Source organism: Marmota marmota, unplaced genomic scaffold, assembly GCF_001458135.2.
Source record: "Marmota marmota marmota unplaced genomic scaffold, marMar, whole genome shotgun sequence".
Classification (NCBI taxonomy): domain Eukaryota; kingdom Metazoa; phylum Chordata; class Mammalia; order Rodentia; family Sciuridae; genus Marmota; species Marmota marmota.
The window spans coordinates 2,315,421-2,327,435 of NW_025999894.1; the positions used below are offsets into that span (position 1 = coordinate 2,315,421).

The 12,015-nt window shown below is 41.9% G+C and overlaps 1 protein-coding gene across 2 annotated transcripts in view; it reads right to left on the reverse strand.

The window, feature by feature from the left end:
- The window catches only part of Top3a (DNA topoisomerase III alpha), a 30,803-nt gene extending 19,008 nt beyond the window's left edge, over positions 1-11,795 (reverse strand). The window contains exons 1-9 of one of the 2 annotated variants that reach the window (XM_015503509.2): positions 11,336-11,795; positions 9,198-9,257; positions 7,950-8,023; positions 7,286-7,361; positions 6,358-6,466; positions 4,421-4,564; positions 4,137-4,307; positions 3,236-3,336; positions 1,548-1,622 (exon numbers count right to left, since the gene is read on the reverse strand). In XM_015503509.2, the coding sequence (XP_015358995.1) occupies positions 1,548-1,622; positions 3,236-3,336; positions 4,137-4,307; positions 4,421-4,564; positions 6,358-6,466; positions 7,286-7,361; positions 7,950-8,023; positions 9,198-9,257; positions 11,336-11,515 (990 nt within the window). In that variant the 5' untranslated portion in view covers positions 11,516-11,795. The remainder of the gene's footprint in view (positions 1-1,547; positions 1,623-3,235; positions 3,337-4,136; positions 4,308-4,420; positions 4,565-6,357; positions 6,467-7,285; positions 7,362-7,949; positions 8,024-9,197; positions 9,258-11,335) is intronic. The other variant, XM_048795330.1, reaches the window with a different exon arrangement.
- Between the last annotated feature and the right edge of the window lie 220 nt (positions 11,796-12,015).

Here is a 12,015-nt window from a genome sequence, read left to right on the forward strand (position 1 = left end):
CACCCTAAGATACCATCTCACTCCAGTAAGATTGGCAGCCATTAGGAAGTCAAACAACAATAAGTGCTGTCGAGGATGTGGGGAAAAGGGTACACTTGTACATTGCTGGTGGGACTGCAAATTGGTGCAGCCAATTTGGAAAGCAGTATGGAGATTTCTTGGAAAGCTGGGAATGGAGCCACCATTTGACCCAGCTATTCCCCTTCTTGGTCTATTCCCTAAAGACCTAAAAAGAGCATGCTACAGGGACACTGCTACATCGATGTTCATAGCAGCACAATTCACAATAGCAAGACTGTGGAACCAACCTAGATGCCCTTCAATAGACGAATGGATAAAAAAAATGTGGCATTTATACACAATGGAGTATTACTCTGCATTAAAAAATGACAAAATCATAGAATTTACAGGGAAATGGATGGCATTAGAGCAGATTATGCTAAGTGAAGCTAGCCAATCCCTAAAAAACAAATGCCAAATGTCTTCTTTGATATAAGGAGAGTAACTAAGAACAGAGTAGGGACGAAGAGCAGGAGAAGAAGATTAACATTTAACAGGGATGAGAGGTGGGAGGGAAAGGGAGAGAGAAGGGAAATTGCATGGAAATGGAAGGAGACCCTCAGGGTTATACAAAAGTACATACAAGAGGAAGTGAGGGGAAAGGGAAAAATAATACAAGGGGGAGAAATGAATGACAGTAGAGGGGGTAGAGAGAGGAGAGAAGAGGGGAGGGGAGGGGAGGGGGGATAGTAGAGGATAGGAAAGGCAGCAGAACACAACAGACACTAGTATGGCAATATGTAAATCAATGGATGTGTAACTGATGTGATTCTGCAATCTGTATATGGGGTAAAAATGGGAGTTCATAACCCACTTGAATCAAAGTGTGAAATATGATATATCAAGAAATTTGTAATGTTTTGAACAACCAACAATTAAAAAACTAAAAAAAAAAAAACACACGCACACACTGAGTATAGCTCAGTGGTAGAGTGCTTGCCTAGCAAATGCTTGTCTTGTGTGGAAAAATAAACAAAACCCCAAAACAAGCTACTCCATTATAACGCTATAAAAATATACACATAAAGAATAAGAAGAGCAGTGTATGGTGGGGCACACCTGTAATCCCAGTGGCTCTGGAGGTTGAGGCAGGAGGATCACAAGTTCAAAGCCAGCCTCAGCAATTCAGTGAGGCCCTATCTCAAAATAAAAAATAAAAAGTGGCTGGGTATGTGGCTCAGTGTTTAATCACCCCTGGTTCAATCCCTAGTGTTAAAAACCACCACAACAAGAGAAGACATCAAAATTATGTCACTGACTACATAAGGATGGCAAGATTATGGGTCATTTGTCATTTTCTTTCTGTTTCTCCAAACTCATATAATGGAGTTATACTGTATTTATTAACTTTAAAAACAAAAAGTCCAGGTGAAGAAAGCCCATGCCTTCCCCAAGTGATCTTCCTTCCACTGCCCATGCAGAATCTCAGTCCCAACAATATAAAATGACTGTTCTCCAGTGCCTAGAATAGTCTGTCTGTAACATACCACAGTGTCCAATGCTTGAGGCCTCCACTTGCTCTTTGGCTTAGACCTGATCTCCACCACAGTTGCCAGGGGATCCTAGAAAGCCAGGAGAACAAAGACCACATTAACCTAGAGGTGTGTCACCTGCAGCCTGTTTGTGACAGCCCCTTCCTACCATTCCAGATCATAGTGACTGCCAGCAGAGGGCTCAGCCACAGCTTAAGAGACGCCCCCATTTAATGTCAATCATATTTGACAGTATGGTGGACACCATTATCCACTTCCTACTCAAACCAAGATTCTGAACAGCAATTTTACAAGCCTTCAAAGATGACAAAATACCAGTCTATTCATCTCCCAAGTTCAGTTTTATACCTACCTATGCATAATATTACTTTTTTAAAAAATTCAGGATAATATAGAATTAGAAATAGGAAAAACCAGACAATAGAAGCAATAAAATGAAAAACCAAATTCACATTTCCAACAGAATATAAAAGAATATAAGGAACTCAGCTGAAGTGATTTGCTAATGAAGATATTTATATATCACAAACCAAGTTTCTTCCTCCCAATAGACTGGGGACAGCTGCTCTTTTTAAGGGGCTCAAAGTATACCACATGTCAAGTATTTCTGCAGAACATTTTATGAAGGTGCAACAGACATACTGGGATCCAATCTAATGGCTAGTGCTCTGCCATTCAATAACTCTAGTGTGTCCATGAGCAACTCACTTCAATTTCTCTAGCTTCCTTCTCTGTAAAACTGGGATGACATAACTATTTTCACAATATTATTAGGATTGAGCAAAATAACATTTAATGAAGTGGTACATTCAAGTGCTTAATAGTTATCATTCCTTTTATCAAAGTATTAATAAACCTGCCAGAAGCATACCACAAATTATTAAACATAGACATATCTGCATTTCACTTAGGCATCACTGTGTGCAGGCTGTGGGTTAAACTGTGCAAAGAGGTGCTGACCTATGGGAAGTGACATCGCATAGTGGACAATACTTCTGAGGAGCAGGAAAGTGAAACTGGGGTCTCAGTTCTATCATGACTGGCATGAGACATGAGTTGGTTGTGATACTTTGCAAGTGCTCCTTTTCCTATGAGACACATTTTTCCTGTTCAAATGTCACTTCTTAGAGAGGCCTTTCAAGATCACTTCATCTAGAATAGTCCCTGCCAACCATATGTGTCAGGGAGGGATTTTAGTTGTATACATCTCAAAATTTCTAATTTTTTTTTTTTTTTTTTTGGTACTGGGAATTGAACTCAGGGGCACTCAACCACTGAGCCACATCCCCAGCACTATTTTTTTTGTATTTTATTTAGAAACAGGGTCTCACTGAGTTGCTTAGCGCCTTGCTTTTGCTAAGGTTGGCTTTAAACCTGCAATCATCTTGTCTCAGCCTCCCGAGCAGCTGGGATCATAGGCATGTACTACGGTGCCCGGCCCTCAAAATTTCTAATTTTATCTAAAAGTTCTGCAGATATTCCCCTTGTACATTTTTAGTGCTATTTCCTGGGGTTCTGGTCTTGCTGGCTTCCAAAAAGTGATGATGCCCGGAGATGCGAACTTAAAGCCAATACAATTCAGGGGAAGAATGGAACAGGTTCACTGCTGCCAACAGGAGGGTATGGCTGAGGAAGTGTGCAGAATGTTTCTTAGATCATTAAACTCTCGTGGGACTCCTTACCTCCATACATAATTGATAGAGGACAAGACAAGCTGTGTGATTAAACAGACGATGTCTTTTCCAGTTGAATTCTACGGTACCATCTTTGTGATCATGAGTTACTATTTGGAAGATAAATAGAAAGGCTGTCTCAGAGAAAGCACATGATATGACAGACAGAAAAAGGTGTATCACAGTACAAATCAAAGGAAGATAAAATAGGGAAAAGTTCTGCAATTCACAATAGCTAAACTGTGGAACCACCCTAGATGCCCTTCAATAGATGAATGGATTAAAAAATGTGGCATTTATACACAATGGAATATTACTCGGCAATAAAAGAGAATAAAATAATGGCATTTGCAGGTAAATGGATGGAGTTAGAGAAGATAATGCTAACTGAAGTTAGCCAATCTCTAAAAAACCAAACGCTGAATGTTTCTCTGATATAAGGAGGCTGACTCATAGTGGAGTTTGGAGGGGGAGCATGGGAAGAATAGATGAACTCTAGATAGGGCAGAGGGGTGGGAGGGCAAGGGAGGGGCCAAGGGGTTAGAAATGATGGTGGAATGTGATGGATATTGTTATCCAAAGTACATGTATGAAGACATGAATTGATGTGAATATTCATTGTATACAGCCAGAGATATAAAAAATTGTGCTCTATATGTGTAATAAGAATTGTAATGCATTCTGCTGTCATATATTAATAAAAAAATTAACTAAAAAATAAAATAAAATAAATAAGGAAGAGTTCTGGATAACTAAGGAAACCAGTGGATTCTGAATACTGTAATGGGGCAAGGTGAAGGGCAGCAAGGCTTAAAAAACAAACCCTCCCACTTAATTAATGTTATTAGCACTTTCTTGTTATTCCTGGGCTTGTAGGTTTCATATATAAACAATAACCCCCCAACTTTACCTTTAATCCTGTGGAAGATTTCTGGCACAAAAGCCTGAATGGCTTTGAACCTTTCTACCACGAACCCCAGTGTCGGGAACTGGCAGCTGCCATAGCTAATGAGCTGCTCTGCCAGCACCTCAGGAAAAATCTTCTGAAGCCGCAGGGTCTGGAATCTAGTGAAGGCAGCTCCTGGACAGTGAGAGCAGATGGGATGAAAGAGGAAGTGATGGATGATGAGATAATTTTGGATCTATGACCCAATACTAGTGTGCCTCAACATGGAAGAGTCCATGGCTCCTCACCGATCCTTAGGTCCAGCTCCTGCCTCACATCCACAGCATCACTGACTCTTTGATCAGGCTCAGTCAGGTTTTCACAGGCTGTCCTGACAGCACGTGGTGTGATCTCAGAAAAACGGGCTCTCAACACTTGTAGACCAGGCTTCACTGTACAACACAAGGGTCACCAAAGTCAAAATCAAATTACACTGCACTCATTGCAAAGGGCTCACTTTTCCTAAACCACCTTCTTGAAAGGCAAACCTGTTCAAGAAGTTGTAAGGAGTCCACTTCACATATTAGTTTAAATTAGTAAGAGGGAATTCAAATTCAAAGAGGGAAACATGCTAGGTAGGTGTGGTTGGGCAGGCCTATCACCCCAGTGACTTCGGAGGCTGAGGCAGGAGGACTGGGAGTTCAAAGTCAGCCTCAGCAACTTAGCGAGACCCTGTCCCAAAGGGTTGGGGATGTGGTTCAGTGGTTAAATGCACCTGGGTTCAATCCCTGCCCCCTCCCCAACAGAAAAGGGAAACATCATTATAACCTGTAACTGGAGTACTGCCAGAAAAAAGAGCACGGTCAATTTTAACTAAAATTCTCTAGGTGGGGCTTTTTTTTTTTTCTTTTTTTTAATATTTATTTTTTAGTATTTGGCAGACACAACATCTTTGTTTGTATGTGGTGCTGAGGATCGAACCCGGGCCGCATGCATGCCAGGCGAGCGCGCTACCGCTTGAGCCACATCCCCAGCCCTCTAGGTGGGGCTTTTAAGACTTTATTTTTACTTGCTCTTTAGGTCTGTAGAGAAAAGAAAAACACTGTCAATCAAAGGGTCCTGTGGGGGGAATTTCATGTCCCTTCAGAAAAGAACATAGGAAATATACTTTGTCCCTTGAAAGTTAATGTATTTAAATTTCCAGAAGCCATCAGAGCTTTTTTTTTTTGGTATTAGGGATTGAACCCAGGGGCCCTTAACCACTTAGCCACATCCCCAGCCCTTTTTTATATTTTATTTAGAGATAGGGTCTTGCTGAATTGCTAAATGCCTCACTAATCTGCTGAGGCTGGCTTTGAACTAGTGATCTTCCTGCCTCAGCCTCCAAAGTTACTGGGATTATATAGGCATGTGCCACAGCGCCCTGCTCCATCAGAGCTTTTGACACAAATCTCTTAGGGAAAGTAGCAACCTCAACCTCTGAGCCACAGAATGAAAATGAGTTGCTCAACACTTCCTCTAAGTGGAAATATTAACTCTGTTACAGCCATTCAAATTCATGCCAACATTCATCCATTTATTCATTCATATGCAGGGAATGGAATACCATACAGTAGACAAGTGCTCTACCATTGAGCCACATTCTAATCCAACAATGAATACTCAGGCATTGTACAAAGAATATGGGAGATTAAAAAAGCAGAATGTTTTTAGGATTTCTTTGTACTTTAGTTATGGTAAATGCATTTTTTGGCACAAATTCAATATACAATTTTAAGAAATACAAGCCTGTAATCCTAGAACCTTAGAAGCTGAGGCAGGAGGTTCGTGAGTTAAAAAAGCCAGCCTCAGCAAAAGTGAGGTCCTAAACAACTCAGTGAGATCCTGTCTCTAAATAAAATATAATAGGGCTGGGATGTGGCTCAGTGGTCAAGTACCCCTGAGTTCAATCCCCAGTACACACACACACACACACACACACACACACACACACAAAAGGAATACAATACACTATTTGCTGACTCATTCTTACAGCAGTCCTAGGAAGCATGTCAGATTGCCCTGACACTGAATATGAGGAAGCTGAAGATTCAGTGACTTGCTCAAGGAACACAGCTGGTGTAATTCCCATTGCTTTTCGAGGAGAAAATATATGTAAAAGAATATGGCCCACTTGTATGGAGATATAGAAGAATTCTCTATTTGGGAGCCCCCCAGCAGAGAACCTCAATAGCAGCAGACTTACCAGCCTTGCACACATGGATAATCTCAAACCCAATGTTTTCACCTTCTCTGTCACAGTCAGTCCAGATCACTAAGGCCTGACACTGCCGCGTTTCTCGTTCTAGAGTTTTCTAAAGTTAACAGGGGGAAAGAGCAGTAAGAGCAGAATCTAGAGCAGTTACTTGATACTTAAAGAGAACTGACTGAGGATCAGTGCTGTTCTTGGGAGTGTGCCACCCTTTATGAGTGGTCACAGAAAACTGCTCATACCAAAGCTACTGATGGTGTTCACCAGTACTATCCTCCAGACTCATAAATGAGTTTCTAGAAAACCAAGGGTTTAGTTGAACTTCACCAAATACAATAACACCTACAACTTAGCTCTAATGCACACTTCTACCTCTAGTGGTTCTAATTATATGCTGGTTAAGAAAAATTAACTTGATTTTCATCTAAGGTTTCTCAGTTAGTGGTGAACTACCTACAGCCCTGAACTGACAATCACTGCCAAATGACTTATACTTTGTAGCCTCTTTAGTCTATTCTAGGGCTGGAACTAACACTGGAATTAACAATTCAACAAAACTTACTCTGAACACCTACTATTCATAAAAAGCTTACTTCATCCTTTGGGTGCTTAGTTAAAAAGGCTTCATTTATACAATGGGTGGAAATAAATAACTTTTTAAATCATGATATGGAGTTTGGAGCAAAACCTTACATCCAAATTCAAATGCATTAATACAGAAATGGGGGCTGGAGTTGTGGCTCAGTGGTACAGTGCTTGCCTAGCATGTGTGAGGCCCTGGGTTCTATTTTTCACACTGCATATAAATAAATAAAATAAAGGTCCATCAACAACTAAAAAAAAAAAAAAATACAGAAATGACTGTGCAATCCACCTGTGGTAGTTCCAACTTTTTTGCCACATGTCTTCTAAAAGTCCCTACCTTGATGTCTATAAAATTCTCTGGGCAGTACTTTTCAATTTCAGCTTCAAAGAGGACTAGGGGGTTGCAGCTCTGCCTGGAAAACAAACAAAAGCACAAGGAGTCTTACCTTAGCACTAACGGTAGAGTCCTCTACTCTCATAAGAATGTACCACTCCAATGGGATCACTGGTGGATCCCCAAAATGGCTCAGAGAAGCATGGCATGGTGGTATGTACTATAATTTAGCTACTTGGGAGGCTAAGGTAAGAGAATCACTTGAGCCCAAGAGTTTGAGACCATTTTGGGAAACATAGCAAGACTCCATCTTGGGGGGGGGGGAGGCCTAGAGTTAAATGCAAAGCTATTTCTCTGCACAGACCACTGTTCACTCTTCCACAAAGATGAGCTGATAAGATATTTTGGAACCCTTTCATGCATATGTGCAACAGGATAAATGCAGTCCAATGATTGCATGAGAGGGTCTGTTTTGGGGGAACACCTAAGAGTGGTTATTTATTCTAAAGATAAAAATTTACCCTGAATCAGATAATTCCAGGTCACTTTAGTATGATAAATTACATAGTAACATCAACATACCTCAAAATTCCTGGTTTTTTTTTTTTTTTTTTTTTACAATTTACTGTAATAATCAGAAAGTGCTTCCCCTAGAAATTATACTGACCATTTTCGAAACTGCATCTGGAAATCATGAGCCAGTAAATGCCCAGAAACTGAAGTCATCACCATGGTAACACTCTGAATGATAACAAAATTCAAATTAATCTTTTTGTTACTTACATTTTGCCATACAGTTCAAGTCAAAAGAAAAAACTTCTATTAAAGAAAACACAAACAAAACAAAAGCAAAAAAAAAAAAACAAAAAAACCCCACATTGACTGGCAGGGCTGGGGGTGTAGCTCAGTGGTAGAGGGCTTGCCTAGCATGTACAAGGCCCTGGGTTCAATCAATCCCCAGCACTGCAAACAAAACAAAACAAAGCCCCCAAATCCCAAACTAAAAAACAGTTGACTGGGAAGAAACAAACATATACAATAACTCTTCAAATCAAAAACTATAGTAAGATAATCACCACTCTAATTGTAGTATCACAACACCTTATGTATCATTTAAAGTTTTGTTACTTAGTGGCAGGGTGCTTGCCTAACATGCATGAGGCCCTGGGTTCAATCCTTAGTTACTACATATACACAAACAAAAAAACAAAAACTCCTCGTTTATTAGCTTCTTATAAAACAGATGAGAAGGGACCATATGCTATTAAAGCAACTTTCTTAAAAGTTATAAAATATCACCTTTAACCACGAACCCTTAGGTAACAAAATTTAATTCTTTTTTTGGTGGTACTGGGGATTGAACCCAGGACTCTGAACACTGAGCTACATCTCCAGCCCTTTGTTTTTCATTCTGTTTTGAGACAGGGTTTCACTGAACTACCCAGGCTGCCCTTCCATCTCAGCCTCCTGAGTAGCTGGGATTACAAGTATGCACTACCACACCCTTAAAAGAAACACACACACACACACACACACACACACGATGTAGTAGTAGGGATTGAACCCAGGGGCACTCTACCACTGAACTACATCCCTATCCTTTTTCATTTTTTATTTTGAAATAGGGTCTTGCTAAACTGCTAAGGCTAGCCTCATATTTGTAATCCTCCCGCCTCAGTCTCCCAAGTAGCTAGGATTATAGGTATGTGCCACTGCATTCAGCTAAAAAAATTATTCTTAAGACGGTGACATATTTTACATATGGTCAGGCTAATTCTTCTTCACTGATTAAAACATAAGCAATTAGGGAGGATGTATAGTATAGCCATGGCTGAAAACCCAAAGAATATACACCAAAATGGCACATGGACTTGAAACATACCTCAGCTTTATGACAAAAATATTTAGCACCTACCTGTCCATAGAGATGATAGTCAAATTCATAGATCTTGTTGAATTTAGAAAGTCCTTCTCTCTATAAAAACAAAAAATAAGTACAAACTATAAACCACATTAAAAAACAAATGATCATAAGCATAAGGATCAAGCAAAACTCAAATAAGTGGGTATAGTGGTACATGCTTGTAATCCCAGTGGCTCGGGAGGTTGGGTTAGGAGGATGGTGTGTTCAAAAAGACTACCTCAGCAAAAATGAGGCGTTAAGCAAGTCAGTGAGACCCTGTCTCTAAATAAAATACAAAATAGGGCTGCAGGTATGGCTTAGTGGTTGAGTGCCCCTGAGTTCAATTCCTGGTACTCCCCCAAAATAAACAAAAACTAGGCTAAATTACCCCCTGCCCCCCAGGACTGAACTCAGGACTTCAAGTGCACTCTGCCACTAAGCTAAATCTCCAACCCCTGGGCTAAATTACTAACAGCTTTTTTTTTTTTTTCAAGACAGGGTATTGCTATCCTGAGTCGCTGGGATTATAAGATGTGTGCCACTGTGTTAGGCTAGAATCCATAGAATTTTTATTCTGGAAAGTAAGCTTGAGGTCAGCTAATATAACATCTTCTCAGAGATGAGAAAGGACTTGTCCAAGGTCACATGACAAATTAATGGCATTAAGTGCTCTCATTCAGACAAAGTCTCTTGAACATTTTTTTATTCTTCCCTCCCCCAATATCTTTGTGATTTCAAGATCATAACAGTGCACCAATAAACTAGTGACCACAACCAAGTCATTCACATTTCTGAATCTCAAAAAAATTTTTCTTAGTTGTCAATGGATCTTTATTTATTTTATGTGGTGCTGAGGATCGAACCCAGTGCCTCACACATGCTAGGCAAGCACTCTACCGCTGAGCCACAACCCCCAGCCCCTCAATTAACTCTTTTTTTTTTTTCAATTTATTCTTGAATAAAGTTATTTCTTTATTTCCCCTGGCTCGGAAATTCAATGACACCATAAGCTGCAACCAAAATCCAACCTATGAAGCACCTCTGCTGCTGCAAGTGTGGATAAGCAAGACCCTCTCTGAGTAGTTCCCACCTTCCCAACTGGCATTCAAAGTTCTCCTACCAGCACTGAACAGAAGAGAAAGGTCACCTGAGGACTGGGAAATGTAACCTCTTTTGTGAAGTCTTTCCCAGACATTCTCTCCACCATTCCTTTCTTTGCTTCATCTCTAGTAGATTCCAGTATCCAGTAGTCTTTTTTTTTTTTTTTTTTGAAGTGTTGGGGAATAAACCCAGAACTTTGAGCATGTTAGGCAAGTGCTCTACCACTGAGCCCCATTCCTAGCCCCCAGCAGTCTGTTTTCCATCTGTCCTATAATACATCCTTAACAATAGTAGGCAGGTCCTATTCATTTATCCCTAAAACAGAGCCTGCTCCATGGTCAGTGTGCACTGAATAACACAATTCCTGCCTTTGAGGGACTTAAATTTTGATAGAGGAGTTTATGATTTGGCCATGGTTACTAGTTTCTTGGTGCAGTTGTATGGCTTTGAAATAGCAAAGATGTTGAAGGATGAAGGAACAAATGGCCTTCATCCGTAGGAGTAGGAACAAGGTTGACTTCACTTCTAATTCCCAAATTTTACAGTGCTGCCCCATCAAAGTGCGATTAGAGAAGGAAAAAAAAAAATCAAAGGGACTGCAGAAGTTGTGGCAGAGGAAGACTGGGGAGCCATCAGCCAAGACTCGAATTTCAAAAGTTAAGGAGTATGATTAGGGGTTTCCAACTGCACTGAACTTCGGAATCAGAAGGGGAAAATATTAAAACATAGATTTCCCTAGAACCACTCCAGACCCAGTATCCCAGGAGTTTCAGAGAGTTGATCAAGTTTGGGAAAGCTGTTGTGGGCACAGATCAAAGGTTTTCGAGCAAATGCGGGGTTCATCCTAACTACATTTAAAACCGCACATCGGTCGGAGGAGAACCTGGGGCTTGGGAGGGCAGACAAGCGGCCTCGGCAGTGGTCTGGGCGAGAGACGGCAAAGACTGAGCGGGGAGAAGTCGCCTTCCTCTTGGTTATGAACGCCCACTACGCGGTCCGCTCGGTGGTCTTCCCTCCAGGGGCCGAGCCTACTCAGAGCGCTCTCTTACCCGCCTCATGCGACCGTTGGACAGCAGGTCCGCGATACCCTTGGCCGCGTCATTTTTCTCGGCCACACAGAGGACTTTCCGCACGCCTCGGAAGGCAACTTCCATGGCGGAGCGGGACAAGTCACGGCATGTAGACTGTCGCAGCCAACGGAACACGTATCGGGTGAGCGGGAAGATCATCCCTAGGCCCCGCGCCCGCAGTCAATCACACTCCGCAGTTGCCCGAGCATGTCGGGGAAGCCGGTACCGCCCACCGCAAGGAAACTAGAATCTCTGGGCGCGGACCGCGCTTTCGTCCAGCCAACTCCCAGGCCTTCGGAAAGCTGTCAATGGGCTTTCTCCCAGCCGCTGCCACCTCTGCAACGATCCCCGCACCTCAGGGTCCTACTTCCGCCCGCCTTTCTGGACTGCTTCCGCCAGGCGCAGCGGTCACGAACCACAACTCCCAGACTGCCCTGCACTCCCGGAACTCTCGTTCAAGCTTTTTCCCGCCCCCCTCTCTGGGTCTCCGCACTGCCCCACTTTCCCTTTGTTCAGGACAGTGGTTGGTAATAGGACTCATCGTTGGGAGAGGCTGCCCGCTGGATAGTCCCGTCCAAAGTGCTCTGTCTCTAACGAGCTTTTTCTCTCTAGCTCAGACGTCGGCACGGGCGCTTCCGGGTCACGCAACACCGATGACC